The sequence below is a fragment of the Balaenoptera acutorostrata genome, chromosome 19 (assembly GCF_949987535.1).
Source record: "Balaenoptera acutorostrata chromosome 19, mBalAcu1.1, whole genome shotgun sequence".
NCBI classification, from domain to species: domain Eukaryota; kingdom Metazoa; phylum Chordata; class Mammalia; order Artiodactyla; family Balaenopteridae; genus Balaenoptera; species Balaenoptera acutorostrata.
Window position 1 is genome coordinate 24,662,592 of NC_080082.1, and position 20,948 is coordinate 24,683,539.

General features: G+C 35.6%; 1 protein-coding gene across 2 annotated transcripts in view; it reads left to right on the top strand.

The window, feature by feature from the left end:
- CDH8 (cadherin 8) overlaps nucleotides 1-15,587 on the top strand; it is a 367,969-nt gene extending 352,382 nt beyond the window's left edge. For both annotated transcript variants that reach the window (XM_007198048.2, XM_057535058.1), the window contains 2 exons: nucleotides 12,489-12,740; nucleotides 14,195-15,587. In XM_007198048.2, the coding sequence (XP_007198110.1) occupies nucleotides 12,489-12,740; nucleotides 14,195-14,688 (746 nt within the window). In that variant the 3' untranslated portion in view covers nucleotides 14,689-15,587. The remainder of the gene's footprint in view (nucleotides 1-12,488; nucleotides 12,741-14,194) is intronic.
- Nucleotides 15,588-20,948: the final 5,361 nt, after the last annotated feature.

Genomic DNA, 20,948 nt, shown 5'->3' on the forward strand with positions numbered 1-20,948 from the left:
ACTTAGGTCTTAGTTTCATACGTGCAAATTCAAAATCTTCAGGAAGATGATGATATCTACCAAAGTGATGATTTCCAGGGATACTTAACCTCCCTCAAATCAAAGCAGGTTATTTAGAATACAAACTACTTTAGGTACTTCCTTTTTCTTTTATATCCTCAGCTCTCTATTCACTATATTTAATGATTTCCATATCTTATACACAATGTATGCTTCACTTTAACTGCTGTTTTAAAATCATCTCATTTCCTGGTCCAACTACCCTATATAACAAGTGTGTTAATGGGCAAAAACTTATCAGCTCCAGTGCAAATAAATTAATCTCTGACTCCCAGTTTCTTAAATATTTAGAGATATCTATTCAATCAATAGAGATGTGGTAGAAAAGTCATTCTCCTGACAATGCTAGCTTTCCAATGTCTGGATTTTTAACCACTATTAGGTTAATTTCTGAAATGTTTACAACTCCACTAAAGACCTTGGTATTTCTTTGTTTTGTTTTTGTATTTTTTCCCCTAAGTAGCTGTACACTTAAAAAATGTTAATGCATTTTTCAGTTCTGTGTAAATCCAAGTAGATAAGAACTATTATTTTCCAGATCTGCTGATATTTATAAAAGCTTTAAAATTTCCATTCAAACAAAATAGAAATTGGGTCTTGGTATAGTTTTCACTTTTGTGAGTTAGTTAATGCAGGCATTTCTCAGATAAAATGAAGGTAATATTAATCTTCATCTCTCATTCCCTGGTGCCTGGAGTGAGATAAATCTGCCTTTCCTCTGAGCTCTAAGGGATCTGCATAACATACATGGAACATTTTGATTAAGATCAAGCATGCAAATTAATTGCAGGAGAAAAATAATCAAACTCAGAAGACTTTGGGCAGTGTGATTATATCTAGCATGGAACTTGGACTCTGAGATCCTTGCATTCCTCTCTGGCACCGAAAATGCTTATTTCTTGATAATTAATTCAAGGTTATGCTATGCTATACTATGTTATACTGACTCTGAAGATATGGGATTTAGATTGATAAGAGTGTTGTACTGAATGCCTTTTGATGCCTCTACAATACTATATTTCTGCCTGCCAGTGGCCTTGACCACTTAGTTTTTACCTTGTCTCTGATAAAGGTGTCATGGTATGGAAAAACCTCCTCCACACACTTTCTCTTTTTTATCTTATCCTTGAGCTTTAATATAACCTTCTTAGAGCCCATTTCTCCTTGCTTCCAGAGGTGGCTTTTGCTAAGATGACAGAGAAAGTGTAGAAATACATTGGACTTGCTAGTAATTCTTAACTGTCAGCTGAGAAACCTTTCATCAGTCAAAAAAACCTGTTTCTCATAGGTAAAATGGCCATAAGAATGCCTACCTTGCTTCTGTAAATAATATTTAATCAGATTTATTGATTGTATTAATTTCCTAGGGCTGCCATAACAAATTACCACCAACAGGGAAGCTTAAAACAACGGAAATGTATTCTCACAGTCTGGAGGCCAGAAGTCTGACATCAAGGTACTGGCAGGACCACACTCCCTCTTAGAAACCACAGAGGAGAATTCATTCTTCGTCTCCTGCAGTTTCTTTTGGCTGTAGGCATTCCATGCCTGTGGCCACATGGTGTCAATGTCTGCCTCTGTGGTCACATTCTCTCTCCTTCTTCTCTGTGTTAAATCTCTCTCTGACTTACTCTTATAAGGACACATGTTATTGGACTTTCTTTTAAAGATACATGTTACTGGATTTAGGACCCACCAGGTAATCCCAGATGAACTCTTCATCTCAAGATTTTTAATTTGATTACATCTACAAAGACCCTTTTCCAAGTAAGGTAACATTCATAGGTTCCCAGGAAAAGGATATATACATGTCTCTTTGGAGGTCACCATTCAGACCACTACATTGAACACCATCTGCATATGATCTAAGAAAAAATTTCCTCTTATATTAGCCATTTAAGAACAGTATATGTAGATTCTTAAAGAATTTTAGAAGATGCTTAAATTTCATAGATTACTTTAATGAGTCCTAACTTTTGTAAAGTGAAAAGCATAGCCCACTCTCTGTACATTTCCTCTGCAAAATGTCAATCTTTCATATATTTATAGAATTGTAGTGCTGCATGGTTATAGTTTTTTTCTGTTAAAAAAGCACTAATTTATTCTATATGTAACTGTAAAATGTTGACTAAACATTAACTTTGGTATTAGTCTAGGAACGTCTAGAAGAATTCACAGTGACAGTTTTTCTAAAGCCAAAGTAAACCTTGGTCAACATTTATGGCTAGATATACATACTTTATTATTAAATATTAGGAGGTTTGGTAATGAGTCAACATTCATATAAATATTGAGATTATTGACATCAGGTGGCATGGTGCACTATCTAATGAGGGGAAAAAAAGGGAAAAGAATGACAAATGATCTAATTAGGTGACTCAGAATATCCAGTTGCATGTTGCAGACTTAGTATGTTGGTATACTTTCAATGAATTATGTAGGAAATTATAATGGTACTGGAGGAGACTGGCTTCACAGAGTCCTAATTTTTATTAATTCATTATAGCCTGATTGTTTCCAACAACACTTAGTGTTTAGAGTAAAAATAAATAAATGAAGTGTAGATGTTATGATCTTTGCTTCATGTTCCTAGATATTAGATACTATATATGTATATATCTAGTATGCTGAAATCCATGGATTTGTATCTTTATTGCTTTCCTAGGTTTTTAGAAATAACAGACACAACACAATGATAAGAACTTAATTAAATCTCTTGTCCATACCTACTGAACAGAGTGTCATTTTCCTTTGGTTTTGGCCTTCTTGCCATTTTCATTCCATTTGATTTGACCAAGAAAATTTGAATTAAATTTGCAAGTCAAATGACAGGAGACATTTCTCAAAAAGGCATAATATCTACTGATCTTCTTTTCATCTATTCCTTTGTCATAAACATTTGTCTGGCAAGTGCCTTCATTAACTCTGGCTCCTTTTTGCTTTTGCTTCCATATAACAGGATAAACAAAAGCCATAACTCCATGATTTCAAATAAATGGGACCTAGACCAAAGTAAACTTTCTGCATCAGGGCAACAACAACAGATGAACTACACTGAAACAAATAGAGAATTTAGATTTGCCTGCTTTATTTTACCTGGAAAAAAATATAGACAATGGGGAAAGAACATGGGATATTTAAATAATAACAGCAATAATAATGGCCAAAGAAAATAAATAGAAAGAAGGAAGGGAGGAAGGAAGGAAGGAAGGGAGAAAGGAAGGAAGGAAGGCAGGAAGGAAGGAAGGAAGGAAAGAAGGAAGGAAGGAAGGAACTTAGGACTGTGGGGAAGATTACACAAATAGAGTTGAAGAATTATCCAGGTAGGCACCACCTGTCTCTTCAGATAGACTTTTTAGTTTTTCATGGAGTGTGCGTATAGAATTAACAAGTGACCATAGCACTACCTAGTGTGCTGAGGCTGCTATAACAAAATATTTCAGACTGGTCGCTTCAACAACACAATTTTATTTCTTACAGTCCCAGAGGTGAGGAAATCCAAGATCAAGGGGTAGGCAAGATGTGTTTCATCCTGAACCCTCTTCTTTTGGCTGCTTATAGGTGGCCACCATCTCTCTGTGTGCTCCATATGACCTCTTCTTTGTTTGCCCACAGGTGGAGAAAGAGAGCTCTCTGGTGTCTCTATATTCTATAGACACCAATTCTATAGTATCAGGGCCCCACCCTTATAAACCTCCTTAACCTGAATTACTTCCTTAGAAGCTCCATCACCAAATATAGCCACACTGGGGGTGTGGGGGGGGGTTAGGGTTTCAACATATGAATTATTGGGCTACACAAACTTTCAGTCTATAACAAACACTTATTGACTTATTTGCTAAAGGAAATTTTTCTTATAAGGATATTAGTGTTGTATGAGAAAATGTCCTTTGATTTCCAATTCCAAACGATTCAAAGACTGAATATCAAGAATCAAAGAGGAAATTCCTCCTAGACTCCTCAGTAGAAGAGAATTCTGATGTGCACCTCTTTAAATGATGGTATTTCAGATATTTTAGAGCAATTTTTCTTCCCCTCTGAGCCTTCTCTACTTAAATATAAGCAACCTCAATTTATTGCTCATGTTACATGATATGAGGCATGTCCAGGGAAAGACTTGGAGACCATCAATATTTCTCTTAAATTTCCATATAAGACCCTGGCTATATATGCTTTCCAACAGCCTGAAATTGATTCTTCTCACTGACTTATTTTGAACTACATATAACCCCCCGTGACAAAATAACATGAATGGAAATAGATATGAGCCCCACAAAGTATGGCTAATGATTACTTCTTCATTTATTCAGCAAATATTTGCTGAGTATTCATTATGCATCATAAATTGGTTATTTGTTACTTGGAAGTTCCCTAGTTTATTTATGTATCCCCAGGGTCTATGATATCCCCATTACGATATCATTTCTTTGTGGTAAGTGTTTTGATGAAAATAAAAAGGTTTTTAGAAGATTACATAACTAATTTATCTGAGGAGATTGGGGACAACTAGTAAAAGAAAATTTCCCCAAAGGAGTGATATTTAAGCACAGACATAAAGAATGCATAAATTTTAATAATTCAAATTAGGGCTGAGGAGGGATAGAGAGATTATCAGGCAGAAAAAAGAGCAAATATGAAAGCCCTGAGGACAGAAAATCCTTAACTCAGAAAAGACCAGGAGGGCTGGAACAAAGAGAGAAAGAAGAGTGGCCAGACCAAATAAAAGGAGATTAAACAATGTGACTAATGTTGTCATAAGAATCTTTGTTCTGCGCCAAGTCCTGTGCTGGAGACTGAGACTAGAGCTGTGACTAAGGCTAGTCTCCCTCAAGGGGCTTAGAGTTTAGTGAGATAATGCACACATTTTATTGAATATTATCTATTTGTCTTAATATTATCTATAATGTCAAAACTGTTGCATAAAAATTCTAAGCACTTAATTTTAAAATGGCTGCCTTTGTTACAGCCTCTAGCAATTTCCAGTAAAATTACAACAAATGCTCTGGAATAACAAAACGACAAAGCTAAGAATACAAGTAACTATTTTTATTCAAAATTAATCTGTTGTCAGAATCTGAAAGAAATTTCATACATAATGGTATAACTGTAATGTGCTATCTGAAAGCAAGCAAGCCTATGCACCTACTATTTACCTGGTCCTTTCTTTACTATTTATTTGGTATATACCTTGTATTACTCAGACAAGGAGTAAGGAATGCAACAAACCACTATTTTAGGAATATCGTCATTTGAAGCATGCCTGGGGCTATTAGTCCACTTTAACTCCCCTTCATGATCTTTCCTTCGACAGTTGGTCATAAACAGAAACAAATGGGTGTGGAGTATGAAGCAAGGTTTTGAAAATAGAGTCATTCATCCTCCTTGGTGTAAGGCTCATAAGCAAAACATTCCAGGAGGATGAGAAAACAGGAAAATCCGTAACTGAGAAAAATAATAGGGAATACAAATATTTAAATATTTCACCTATTGAGAATATCAGAGAACTAGGTGATAAGGTTACGATATGTTCCTATCTCAAAGCAACTCAACTGTACTATATGGGTAGCATATCCATGGACATTATCCACCTGGATATTCGTCCACCCTAGAGAATGCCAAATGCTTTTGGTCCATTCTCTTCTTAAATAGATCTTGGCACAATATCTTTCTATCTTTTGTCAAATTCTGTCATTATATACTCAAATTCAAAAGATTTAATTTGTTTTAAAAAATCAATGGTCATTTCCTCTTTTTGTTTCATATATTTTCCAGTTTTAGAAAATGTCTGTGTTTTCTCTAGTAAATCATTATCAAGGTATCCTCTTATATTGGTTATGCTCAAAAAGAAAAACAAATAAATGCAGTAAATATAGTAAGTAAGGGAAGAAGCCATAAGGATAGAACAGGTTAAGTTGTAGAGAAAACAAGATGATATAAAATGGAAATGCATGCAAATATGAAGGACTGGAAAGAAGATTTTTAAATAACACAATAATACAATTGAAGCCAAGCTTAGAGGTAGTGAACAGCTAAGTTACTATCCTTGATATGACTGGCTTTTCCCTTTGCATCATTGTAAAACAAATAAAACAAAAGAAAAAATTAAAAAGAAAGCAATGAGAGTACACTTTTACAAAAAGTGTCTTCAAATAAACACCATCAATCATCTTACTTAATGTTGAAAGTCAAAAGCTATTTTCTCTTTTTTAATATCAAGAACAAGGTACAGGTGTCTACCATAACTTCTTATACTCAGAATTGTATGTGAGGTTCTTGTTAGTATAGTTAAGATGAAAAAAAAATTAATATAGGCATTTAAAGCTATAAGTATCTCTCTAAGCACTGCTACAGCTGCATCCATTACTTTTTGATTGACTGCATTTTCACTTACATTATCTCACATTTTCAAAATTTCCTTTTGATTTCTTCATTGAATCATTGGTTATTGAGGAATGCATTGTTTAATTTCCACATATTTATGAGTTTCCCCAAATTTTTTTCTATTATTGATATCTAATTTCATTCTATTACTGTCAGAGAATGCACTTTGTATTATTTATATCCTTTTAAATTTATGGAGGTTTAGTTTATGCCTAGCCTATGATATACATTGCAGAATGTTCCATGTGTACTTGAGAAGAATATTTATTCTGCTGTATTTGGGTAGAGTGTTGTATAAATATGTTAGGTATAGTTGGTTTATACTGTTGTTCAAATCTTCTGTTGCCTTATTTATTTCTGACTAGTTTTTTTTATCCATTACTGAAAGGAGAATATTGGAATACCAAACTATTACTTCTGAATTTCTAGTTATTATATCCTCAATAATATATTACATATGCATTGTTTTATACAATTGCTTTTTAAAAGTTAAGAAAAGAAAAGAGAAAAACTATGCATTTATACTGTCTTTGGTAACTACATAATTACTTTTCCTGATGCTCTTTGTTTTTAATGTGAAGTTGAATTACCATCTGGGGATATTTGCTTTTCAGTCTGAAGAACTTCCTTTCCTGTTTCTTTTAAGACATGTCTGCTGGTAACAAATGCCCTCAGTTTTTTTGTAATCTGGGAATGTCTCTATTTCATTTTTTTAAAAGATAGCTTTGCTGAATACGTGATTCTTGGTTGAAAGTTTTTGCTTTGAGCATTTTGAATGTGCTAGCCCTCTTCCTTCTGGTGACCATTATTTCTATAAAAATTTAGTTGTTAATCTTATTGGGGTTCCCTTGGAAGTGATGAGTCAATTTTCTCTTGCTTTCAGCACTTTGACTTGCAGCATTTTTTTTTTTTTTCTGTCTCTTTGTGAATCTCTTTGTGTTTATGTTCTTGATGTTTGTTGAGCTTTCTGAATGTGGAGACTAATGTTTCCAAAATTTTTTGAAGTTTTCAGCCATATTTTTTCTTTTCCTTTCTTTGTCTCCTAGTATTTTCATTTCAGGTATATTTGTGCATTTAATGATGTCCCACATTTTTCTGAGGTTCTCTTCATTTTTCTTCTTTCTTTTTTCTCTATATTCTTCAGCTTGCATATTTTCTATTGATCTATCTCCAAGTTCACTAATGCTTTCTTTTGCCAATTCAAATTTATAGTTTGTAATTTATCATTTTAGTTATTGTACTTTTCAACTCCACATCTTCCATTATGTTCTTTTTTTGATATTCTCTATGATATGACATTGTCATCACGCCTTCATTTCCTTCTTTAAAGGTTTACTGTAGTTCATTGAACATGTTTACAATGGATCCTTAGAAGTCTTTCGTTAATCTGATATCTGTTTGCTCTCACGGACAGTTTCTTTTGCCTGCTTTTTTGTTTTGTTTTGTTTTCCTCTAGTTTATGGGTCATGCTTTCTTGTTTCTTTGTATACCTTGTAATCTTTTGTTGAAGACTGGACATTTTTAGAGAATATATTATAGCAAATCTGATACTGACTTTTCACTGAAGGCCTGTTACTGTAATTTCCTTGTTTATTTGTTTAATGATCGGCTAGATTACTTTAGTAAAGTCTACTTCCCCTCTGCAGTGTTAAGCCTCTCATGTTTCACTTCAGGGGATCCCAGCCTTGGGTATGCCCGCAGTCACGCTCGAATGGCAGTGGTTTTGGCAGGGTTTTCTGTCTCTTTCCCTGACTACGCCCAAGTTGTTAAACTCCACTGATTGCCAGATGATTTCTGTATTGTTTTTCATTTGGGGCCCTAAATTGTTCTACAGACTAATCCAACCCAATTTGGGCTCCTTCAAAAGGGTATTTCCCTTGGCAAGTGTTTCAGATTTGTTCTGAACCTGGCAGGCTCCTCTGCCTCTCTTTCCTGGGTTCTTTGCTTCTCCACTGAGGCAAAACTTTGAGCCATTGGCTTTGGAGCTGAATTGGAGACTATGCTGGGTTTCTCTGAGTGATGCCTCTACTTTAGGAGCTGGGCACTTGATGCAAGGGAACAGTAGCCTTAAGTCTTTTTGGCTTGGCTCTCCCAGTGTGAAACCACGGCTTTGCAGTCCAGGGCAAGCACAATTGCGGCCCTGTATTCCCTGTGAAGCCTTGCCAAGGTAGAGCCTCTGTTGCACAAGTATAGGCTGTAAAGAAGAAAGGAGCCCCTCTTCTTGGCCATACCAATTCAGAATTTAGTTGATCAATAGGTAGCTAGGAGCAGGGTGAGAACTGGCAACACCTTGCCCTCCAACTGCTAGCTGGGGTGGGTGGGGGGAGCCCTGTTGAACCAGTTTGGAGTGGAGTTTCCATCTCACAGAGCTGAGAGAAGGGATGAAGGAACTAGGTTCTGGTTGACACACTACATTCTCATCATTCCCACCAGACTCTAATAGATTTTCTTGAATAAACGTTTCTGCATTTGCTGCTTGTCTCCAGGACCATTTCCAGAGACATTAATTTTTTTAAATGTTATTTTATAATTCTCACCAGTTCTACTGGGGAGCAATTCCATGGAGTTCCTCATGTTATCATGCTCCTCACACATATCTCTGTGTTGAGATATATTTTTATAAGTAAAAAAAAGGTTTAGGAGTTTACTAGAATTAAAATCAATGCATAAATCAGATGAACAATGAGATGAAAATATAATTTTAAAAAGGTAGTATTTACTAAAGAAACAAAGTACATGCAGTACTAATAATAAGTGTAAAAAATATGTGAAAATCTCTTGTAGCTAAAATAAAAACATTTTGTTAACATACATTAAAGAAAATAAAGAAACCACAATATTGGTATAGAAGACTAAACATAATAAAGCTGTCAATTCTCTCAATTTATTTACATCTTAATATAATTTCTACTAAAACTCTTACAGGAATTTTCATGGAACTTGATAATCTCTTCTATATTTGTCAGAGATTAGCAGATGAACAAGAATAGCTGAAATATTCCTAAAGAAGAACACAATAGGGGAAAATACCCTAACAAACATCGAGATTTATTACAAATTTTTCATACATAAAAAGCATGGTATTGATGCAGGATTAGAAAAACATAGCATTGGAACATGATAGAGAGCCTAAAAGGATGAAGATGCAAAAAAATTTGATTTGTGAGAGACTGAGAATTGAAGATCAGTGGGTAAGGGATAAGTTACTCTATAATTAACCTTGGGAAAATCAATAATCAGTACAGCAAAAAACAATTCCATACAACTATTTAAATGTGAAAGGTAACATTATGAGAAGTAATTTTTATATAATTAATAATTTAAAAAATAAGGCTAAACTACTAATCATTAAAGAGACTGATAGGGGCTTCCCTGGTGGCGCAGTGGTTGAGAATCTGCCTGCCAATGCAGGGGACACGGGTTCGAGCCCTGGTCTGGGAAGATCCCACGTGCCGCGGAGCAACTGGGCCCGTGAGCCATAATTACTGAGCCTGCGCGTCTGGAGCTTGTGCTCCGCAACAAGAGAGGCCGCGATAGTGAGAGGCCCGCGCACCGCGATGAAGAGTGGCCCCCGCTTGCCACAACTAGAGAAAGCCCTCGCACAGAAATGAAGACCCAACACAGCCAAAAATAAATAAATAAAAATTATAAAAAAAAAAGAGAGAGAGACTGATAAAATTGACTACATTGAGATTAAAATTTTAATAAAATGAAAAGGCATCATATGTTTTAAAGAAACAAACCAGAACTTTGTTAAAGATATTTGCAACATGTAGATTGAAAGAAACATGTATTTCAAATACATGAATTTGAAGTGTGTGAAACTGCTAATATTCAATGTTTTTTTGAGTGTAAAATAATGACAATTCAATTTGGCCTAATGAAATAACTGAATAATTAATAAATGCAAGTTCCAATCAAAAATATGGTAAAAAATTAATAGGCAAATAGGGAATTGACTTTGCCTGGAAGTAGCAGGTAAATTTGCCTGGAAGTAGCAGGTAAATTTTAGCAAAAATGACTCACAGACTCCCTTTACTCAGTCAATAATTTTCTTTATATAGAAAGGGAGCAACATCTGCAGATACCAGGAGTAGTAAAAAATATGAGTATGAGTTTGGTCTTAGACCCATCAATGCTTTTCTAAGTAATAAAGGAGATAGTTTTGTTCTGCAATGAGTACTACTCCTGCTGCAGTTTCTAAATTATCATTATAGTTTGTTTTGAAGAGCGAATATGCAAAGATAGTTTCTCATATAAATAATGTTAACCACAAAAAGACAAAAGCCTCGTTGTAATTTTATTAATTGCATCTTGAAGAACAATTCCCATCTTCTGTTTTGAACTATGGCACATGAAATCACCCACAAATGTTCCTTGTACTAATTTTAACTGTATTCAATCTTGTCACACACTTTCTGGAAATGTAACACAGCTATCTATATATTCTGTATCTTTTTTGAGATGATGTTCTCCTGCTTTTAGCTTAGTGGTATTTCCTTCTATGTCATGGAAATAAAGATTACTAGATCATTTGGAATACCACTGCTTACTTCCACTAGAGACTTCTTTTCACTCTTCAAATTGCTAAATAATGAGGCACAACCAGCAATAATTTAGAAAAAAAAAATTGTTAACTCAGAGTTTTTTCTTTTTTTTTCTCTTTAACTGCTTACTAGCAAGGCATTGTAGGTCCACATATATCTTAAAAAAAGCAAAACCAAATATAATTTATACATTTATTTTAGGGAATGTCACTTTTTTTGAATTCTGGTATAGTGCTATATGGTACAGAAGATTTAACACATTTACTTAAAATCATTTGAGTGGAATATCTATTCATGTATTTGTGTATTCTGGAAACCAGTAGGACACTGATGACCAGGAACTGGACAGCAATGGTTTGGAATGCCTGCCTTAATATGCAACAACGAGGTAGACAAGTGTTCTGGGGTCTGCAAACTTGCCAATATTTGAAAAAATCCCAACTGAAATAATCATTTTGCCCAAATTGTACTGCACACATTAACCAAAGTTATGTTTATTTGCTTTTGGCTGGAATATCAGTGTGAAATAATCAGTGTTCCCATGTTGAATAGACCTATGTCTTTCATTAATCAAAATGAGAAAATAGATTAATAATTTATATATATATGTATATATATATATACATATATACACACATATATAGCTATAGTTCATGAGATAGGGATGAATGACAATAAAAAGTTCATTTTGGGGGTGAAATTTTGAGAAACATAGGGCTACCATGGGACCAATCACTTCTCACTGGCCAGTTCTACATCGAGCTGAAGTATGCCATTAAGTATTGCTTAAATGTCCTTACGTGTTGCTCCAGATAACCAATATACATTTCCATATAATTAATTAATACATTAAAAATGTACCACCTGCTCCTATGACTTTTCATCACTTAATTCTTATTTGTGTAACCACTAGAGGTCTTCTCTGCAGAATTTTAAAATATGTGGCATATCTACTCCAATTGGCAGTAAATGAGACTTTTGTTACATGTTAGTGTAAAATGCTCTAGAGCATGAGTGACTGTTTTTAGGTACCTGTGGGAGTCAAATGCATTGTTTTGTATGCCATACTGTCATATAATCTACTTTTAACACAAAGCTTCTCAAACATGACTTTCAAATGTTATGAAATTCTGTCAAGTTTGCATTATCAGGACAAACGAGAGAACATTAAACTTATTTATGGGGACTTGGGGTAATTTGTGTCTTCTAAAAGGACACTTGAAGATCATTTTTGTAAAAGAAATCTTTTGCATTTACAAGGTGGTGGTAAAACTCCATTAGTTTATCCTGAGACCAAGCTCATTGAACCTGTCAGGGTGTGGATGTTTTGGTCCATGCCAATTGGGAAAGTGGGAAAGGGGAGAGGGAGAGAGCTGGAGTGGTTCAGTGGAGTTGGGATTGTCTTGAGGCTTGCAGAGGATTTATGAACTAGAAAAACAAGTGTTGTTTGGGCAGCCGTTTTGAAATGATGCAAACTATTGTAATTTTCACTTTTTCCAGATAATTCCCTCAGCATTTTGGCAAAGCATAATGGATTCAACCGCCAGAAGCAAGAAGTCTATCTTTTACCAATCATAATCAGTGATAGTGGGAATCCTCCTCTGAGCAGCACCAGTACCCTGACCATCCGGGTCTGTGGCTGCAGCAGTGATGGTGTTGTCCAGTCTTGTAATGTTGAAGCTTATGTACTTCCGATTGGACTCAGTATGGGCGCCTTAATTGCCATATTAGCATGCATCATTTTGCTGCTAGGTATGTATTTTCTTCATAGCCTAATGGTCACCATTTTTCTGGTTCATAAATGACTGTAAAGAAGGACAGAAAACCCTAACCCAGCCTAGAAAACCCTAATCAGCATTCTTTGGAAGAAAAATTCCTTTGTATATACTTCTCCAAGCTTTGAGGTCACTAAGAGAAGGGAAGAAAAAAAGAATTGTAATAGTAAATATTCAATTGGAGAGAACTATTCAGTGCCTTTTTTAATCCCATCACTGGTGAAAAGACTAAGCATGATGGTGGTGGAAGTGGGGATGGACCTTTATGTGGTTACAACAGCAACTATTACATAAGAAGGCCTCCAGATCTTCTGATACACACCAGTTTACTTCAATGGGGGCACACATATGTCCAAAATACTCTTTTATCTAAACAATGTATAGATTGGGTTACTGAGTCCATCCAATCACAAAACTTGGTAAGATAAAAACAAAGAAACCAAAAAACACAAGCAAACAAAAAATACATTTTCTTCAAAATTGCATTGTTTCTCAGATATTTTCCTTGATACTACAATCAAATTTAGATGAAGATTGCAAAATAAGGAAAAGTTTTTGTAACTTTTCTACTAAAAAATCCAATTATAAAAATGAGATTAGACAGTAGGAAGACACACAAAAGGAAAGTTACATCTTATCCTGCCCTTAGATAAAGGTTATGTCAGTTTTTACCTTCCTGGTTACATCTGTTCTGTTCACCCAGTACCCTGAGTTGATCATCGTTTCCAGCCACATTTTTTTAATGTCATTAGCCCAAGTTTGGTGTGGCTGATCTGGCTAGTTTTTCATGTGTTCCTCTCCCTTCCCCCACCTTTAGGCCTACCTTACCAGATAGCGGAGTGCTAGCTTTCATACAAGAGAAGAAGTTGCCCATGCAAAGTTGACATTCACCTTAATACATCATTTCATCTGTGAATGGACATTGTTTTATTGGAAAGAGTCTTGAAGGACTGATTTAAAAAAAACACAAAATGTACTGATTTTAAAAAAGCACAAAATGTACTGGATATGATCTATTCAGCTCCTTTTTCTTTATAGAAGAGGGTCATGGAGCCAAAAAATATTGAACGACCTGCCCAAGATACACAGCAAGTTAGTTATGCTATCTGTGCTGTTTCCCGTTTTGTGCCATTTACTTTAGAGCTCCTAACGGTATTAAATGCAACTTTCACCATAAATAGATGCAAACTTGTTCTTTTAACCCGGCTTCTTCATCACCATTTAATAAACAGAAGCAACCTGGAATAGTATTCACTCAAAATTCAATGCTCATACTTCAGAAAGGTATTTCACTTAATTCCCAAGTGAATGCATGAAAGCTACGTGCTCATAAGTTTTTAAATAGCGCCCCTCTCTCTTAACATACACGATGTGTTGCTTGTCAAATTATATGTGAGTCTGGCTAATCGCTATTTTGTATTTTTCCTGTAGTCATCGTGGTGCTGTTTGTAACTCTGCGGCGACATAAAAACGAGCCATTAATTATCAAAGATGATGAAGATGTGCGAGAAAACATCATTCGCTACGATGACGAAGGAGGAGGGGAAGAAGACACGGAGGCTTTTGACATTGCAACTTTACAAAACCCAGATGGAATTAACGGATTTTTACCCCGTAAAGATATTAAACCAGATTTGCAGTTTATGCCAAGGCAAGGGCTGGCTCCAGTTCCGAGCGGTGTTGATGTGGATGAATTTATAAATGTGCGGCTACACGAGGCAGATAACGACCCCACAGCCCCACCGTATGACTCCATTCAGATTTATGGCTATGAAGGCCGAGGGTCCGTGGCTGGCTCCCTCAGCTCCTTGGAATCCACCACCTCAGACTCGGATCAGAACTTTGACTACCTCAGTGACTGGGGTCCCCGCTTTAAGAGACTGGGCGAACTCTACTCTGTCGGTGAAAGTGACAAAGAAACTTGACAGTGGATTATGAATAAATCAGTGGGAACTGAGCATTCTGTAATATTCTAGGGTCACTCCCCTTAGATACAACCAATGTGGCAATTTGTTTTAGAGGCAAGTTTAGCACCAATCATCTATAAACTCAACTACATTTTAATGTTGAACCAAAAAAGTAATAATAAAAATAAAAAAGTATATGTTAGGAGGTTATAAATCTTGTGGAGTGTGAATTAAAGTATGTGGAGTGTCTAGAAGTCTTTGGATATTTGATATTTACCTGACCACCACAAAGATTGGGATCCTGGCTCGTCCTTAAGAGAAATGGTTTAAAAGGAGGAAAAATTCAAACTTAAAAAGGTGCTTTTTAGAAAAATGGACCTGCAAGAAATTTGCTACTGATATGTGTCTTCTGCAAGGATTTTTATAAATGCAAATGGTTTTTTCCCCTTCACCAATAAGGATCCCACCACAAATGATAAAGCAATACTTGGTCTGCTGTACACTCTGACTTTTTGGAGTTTTGGGAGGCCTCCTAGATTATACGGTACGGTGACCACACCTTGTACATAATTGCTGGCCCCATTCATCAGAGACTGAATAGCATCTTTAAATATTGTGTCGAGCCTTAAAATATTCACATGTTTGTAATCCATTCCACAGGGTGGGGATTGCCAAATCAATAGTGGGAGGAGAGAAATCCCATTCAAACAGGCTTGTTCTCTGGAAGCAGGATTACTCATTCCCCCTGGTTCATCTTCTCCCACAAGGACACAAAGATAAACTGTGTCACACAGTGGACTACATAAGAGACAGGTGATTTTATTGCTAGCGCGTGAATTTATTTGTTTAATCCTCGAAATAAATATTTTATTGATGTCCATTAATGCTTTTATTTATTAAGGTTGGTAATCTATAGATTAAGGGACTATATGAAAAAAACACTAAATTATATCCATTAATAATACTTTAGATTGTTTTATATAAATATATATACAATGAATGTTTAATACATGTACATTTTGATGAGATGAGTATGGCAGGCAATATTATCAAAAGGGAAGCTAATAGTCTCTTTAGAGTAGAAAGTGTTATTGTGACTGGTGATGGCAGGAACAGCATTTTCCCAGAGAAACTTTTGGACTGTTTTCTATTTTGTTCATAATCCTAGTATTTGGTGTTTTTACTACAAGCACAAACATCTGAAAGTATATTGATTCATGTGATATTTAAACTCTAGACTTTTAGATGCCTACATAATGCCCTGCCCAATAAACATGCTTCAAGTTGCCTCCACAGTTTTAGAGCAGGAACTGATTTGTACATAATTTTACTGCTTCTGTTTTTAGCACTTCTCTCCCTGATCTTCATGGTGATGCACAGAATGTCTTAGACTCCAAAAGAGAACAGCACTAGAAGATGTGAGCATATTCAATTTTTAATGCAAACCTGCCATTTAGGAGTAGAAAATGTATGATAAAACTCAAGTACTACATGCAGATCATTTTAATTTTCTACTTTGCTTTAATGCAATATTGTTTATTTACTCCATGTATTGTATTCAGAGAAACTCCTGTATTGTTTCCTACTTTGTGAAATATATTTTTATAAATACCTTTGTTGTCATCACTTTTTTTCCCCATCAGATGAAGATCGATGAACAGAGTCATCAACTCTAATTAGAATTCTAGAACGTTCAACTAAATTATCATAAGGATCACTTTTATTTGTAAGAGTCTTCATTATAAAGAACCAGAAATGATAAATGGTTTGGCAATGATCACACAGCAAGATACCAAAAGGGACGTTAAAGAAACACAGTGTATGTAAAGGCTAGTCCAGCTGTGCCAGTTGGGTCCTCCTAGAAGCAAACGCTAAATCAGAACTAGGAGTAAAAGATAAGAGAGAGAAGAAACAAGATTGAGCAGGGAAAGTTTTCATACAGGAATGCAGATTTTAAAACTTGTAAAAGTAGAGAGATTAGGAAGCAGGATTTGACAAGAGAGCCTTAGACTGCAAAGCAGACCTGACAAATCTTTGCAAGGCAAATCAGGGATTTTAACAGGGTCCTGTTAGAGGAGTCTCTCATTGGGAAAAAATAGACTCCAGGTACTTCCCTGGTGGTCCAGTGATTGAGAATCCACCTTCCAATGCAGGGGGCGTGGGTTTGATCCCTGGTCAGGGAACTAAGATCCCACATGCCGCGGGGCAACTAAGCCTGTGTGCCACAACTAAAGAGCCCGTGGGCCTCAACAAAAGATCCCGCAGGCTGCAACTAAGACCTGATGCAGCCAAAAATAAATAAATATTAAAAAAGAAAAAAAATAGACTCCAGTTGCCCCGCCATCTCAGTCATTGGCTTGGGGCTGCCTGAGAAAGTATGGCTAGAAACCAAAGGCACCAACTTCTGGAGGCTGACTCCACTGTGATTTTTATGAAGTTTGACTATTATACTTAGAATTTACAACTACCCAGTGCTCAGTGACTTAACTGACACCTTATTGAGTTTCTCTTGCCTGAGAATAGTTCGTCTTTAATGCTTATCATCATGGCTATTGAACACTTTTCCATGAAGTCAAAATGATGGCCCAAGTTGACATTAAAATACACCAGGACTTGGCACAGTGACTAAAGCAAATACTTGGTGAATGCAGATTATTAATGGTAGTTGTAGTAGTAACCAATACTAATATTCTGACTATCTCACACATTCTAAACCAAGGTGAGATTATTACTTCACTTATCTCTTGCATACCAGACTCATTTCTAGTGTACTTTTCAGTGAAATGGCATAGGTTAGAGACATATAAACATGTCTAACAAAAATTACACTAGTTTTCAGGAGTATGAAATCCATATCTTCCAATCTTGTCAATCAATAAAATAATCTTCCTGTGGTGATGTTCAGGGGCAGGAAATAATATCTGGTATACCAGTTGTCCAATCTTATCTCAAAATTTACTTTGCCCAGGAAGAGAGAATGAAAGTGTGGTTTTCTTGTTGATTTTCTTTGTCACCATCATGCTGACTCTTTGTGCTTAAAAGCCCATTTAAGGTTTTTTTTTTTAATATGGAATCAAGTAAATGATACCATGTTTATACAGGGATGAACTATACTTTTAGAGTACCCTGAATTTAATAAAGATCTGAGGAATATACACACACACTCTCACACACACACCCCTACCTTGACTTCAAGTACTTTTTACTTTGGCAATAGAGTTGCTAAAACTTCCTGAACCAAAAGAGGTTGATGGGGTTCCTAAACTTTTAGGATTTGAGTATGCCATACACAACTCTTTAAATAATGCATTTTTTAACTTTATTAAAGTGACTATTTTTGTGTCTATGCATTGTTTTCTGTCGCAGCAATACTGACATGTGTCTTACATATTACATGTGTGGTTATTTGGCAGAAGAAATGCTTATCCAGTCCATAGGCATTTTAATGTGTCTGTAGGTCTTTACTGTGTCCCAAGCATCAGTCTTTTTTCATTCTTGAAACTTATCCCTGCCCAAGGGTTCTCTGCCTAATGGAGAAGAACCAGTGAGTTGGAACCAAGTGAGACAAAATTATCTCCCTCTGCCTACTTCACAAGTCAAGGTTCCTGCCTGGGGAACTAATGCACCCCTGGGTGATTGGACACCACATGGGATCAATTCAGCCTCAACCCTGTTCACTACTTGATCAAATCAAATTACAAAAATGTCTTTTAAACATCCATATATGTATACTAAAGAGTATTGAAGCCATTCTTTATAATAATCTTTTATGAGTACAGTAATAAGATTAAAAATAGTTTATAATAGGATGATTAAAATATGCTAGAAGTTAAATTCAAGTTTAGCCTTGCCACGCAGAATTGTGATTTCTAGAATATGGACTTTACAGTCAAAGTGTTTTGGAGAAATGTGTGAGTAAGTGTTTGTATGTATATAAAATAAAACTTAGATTCACAGGCATCACCAGTGAAACAAGAATGCTGAGAAAGAGCCAAGTGTGTCTTTGGGAGAGTTTGCTTAATCAGATGCTTAACGTAAGACAAGTCTCTGTGTGAGACTTGTAAATCTCCTAGGAGCAGCAAGATTCCACACTGAGACCCAACAGAGTTCTGGGCTATGCTGAATTTTGGAGAAGGAAAAGCAGGTGCTGAGAGCTAAGTAGCCAATTACTCTTTATAGCCACATAAGGACAGGAGGCAAGTAGGCCTTTCCAACAAGTTGTATTATTGGATCACTGGCTTTGCAGGGAATCTCACGAATGTATAACCTTCTGATTGCCTTTTTGATTGAAAGTTCCATCTGAGATCAGGCAAGTGCAACCAGTAATAAGATTTCAAAAAATCCCATCACTGGCACTGTTGGAAAGGCTGAGCATGACTGAAATCCCATCACTGTCAGTCAAAAAATAAGGTAACAGTGGGCATCACTATAAAAGTGATATAAATGCACAATTTAAACATGAATATCAACATTGAAAAGACTATACACATATATATTTATATACACATACTCAAGTTTTTAGAAATAAATTTATATTTGCAATTTTTCATCTCCCAATCACACACTACCAAAAACCTGGAATGGTGGCTTTTTGTTTTTCTGAATCTAACTTTGAAAGAAATTGGATTGTAGGTAAAGGATTTTAAATGCCGGTTTCTATTTAAGAATGAAATAATGACTCGCAATACCTGAAATTAGAATGAAATGCATAACATTGTAAAGCTGGATTAGATTTCTTTAAATATTGTTTCTGTGGAGACAATAATTATAGAATGTATTTTGCAAGGAATATAGTTTTCAACATATTTTTATTTTTCTCTATTCCAGTACTTTTTAAATTTTTGCTATACAAAGCTTCTTTGCAAAGTTACTCAGCTGGCCAGACCATGTTGCATGTACTGCTGTCACTGCTGTTACTGCTCTTTATGATGATTGTAGGAGACAGAAATTCTATGAGTAAAGTAGACGTTTACTTTCATTATTTTCTTCTTAGTCAACACACATTTATATATCACCTGGTATACTTTTTGTCGTTATTGTTTAAATGATATACTCTTGACATTAAAGATATTCTAGTCCCAGTATTTTCCACCCAGTCCTAGTATTATGGGGGTCATGCCACTTAAAATCCCTCTGACTTGATGGTCTATCTATAAGAGAATTGTGTCTCCTACAAATATTGAGCATCACCCTGCTCAAGAATCGGGTTATGTAGTTGATATGGAAAGATTACATGAGATGATGAGATAGCATCTCCAAACATATTTCTTTTATTTATACATTTGAGCTAATGAATCTCATCTAAGCTAATTGTCAAAGCATTCTTTTTCTATGGTCTTGTCAACTGTTATTTGCGTCAAGGTTTAAACTTAGGTTGGTCTGACATTAAAGCCCATGACTTTTGACTAAACAACATTTTCTGTAATTATCATGTGACGCTTGTAATGATAAGAAATAGAAACTAAGTTATATACAGTGATATGGAAGAACGGAGGAGGAAGAAAGTAACTCTAAATGGGAAGTCTTCATGGAGAAGTTTTAAAATAAGATGAGAACTGAAGCAACAGTAATCACAGCTTTTCAAACACCCAACACTAAGAGGAGGAAATTATCAAAAGATCACATTTATAAATTAATGACATTTTTATGGACATTCAGAAAGATCTGGAAAGTGAGCGCCCATAGGAACTCTAGGTTTTCCTAAATTGAGGCATGTTTTGGGGATGAGAAAAATGAGGTTCAGAGATGTCTTAAGGGATTTTTCATGGTTAAATTACACTTCTAATAAGTGAAAGAGGCAGGAATCAAACTCTGGTCTTCTAGATCATTGCTAGGACTGTGAAGTTGTAAGTGTTTTTGTGTGCATGCTCCCCCCTCTTTTATTTATAAAAGTTTCATCTGGGTTGCAAGGCAGGTAGGCATTTGCTGGAGGAATTGGTGTTTGGTTCTCTCTTCCCCCAACTTGAGTTACCTGCCATCACCTGACACACATCTTGAGTGTAAGTATTATCTCTTGCAAGTATCTTTATTAATAGATCACAGGTACCTCTATTATTATCCACAGATGACAGAAGGGTTGTTAGAAGGAATAGCACAGGATGCTGTCTGAGAAGGAAAACGGTAGAAAACAAAGGCTTCAATGCACCCAGAGACTCAGACAAGAAAATAAAATGAAAGATCACTGAAGGTAAATTTTAATTCCTTCAGATCTCCTCTGTGCATGCAAAGATATCCAGGGCCACTCTGTGACTCCTCATAAAAATCAGCTGGGGTTTAAC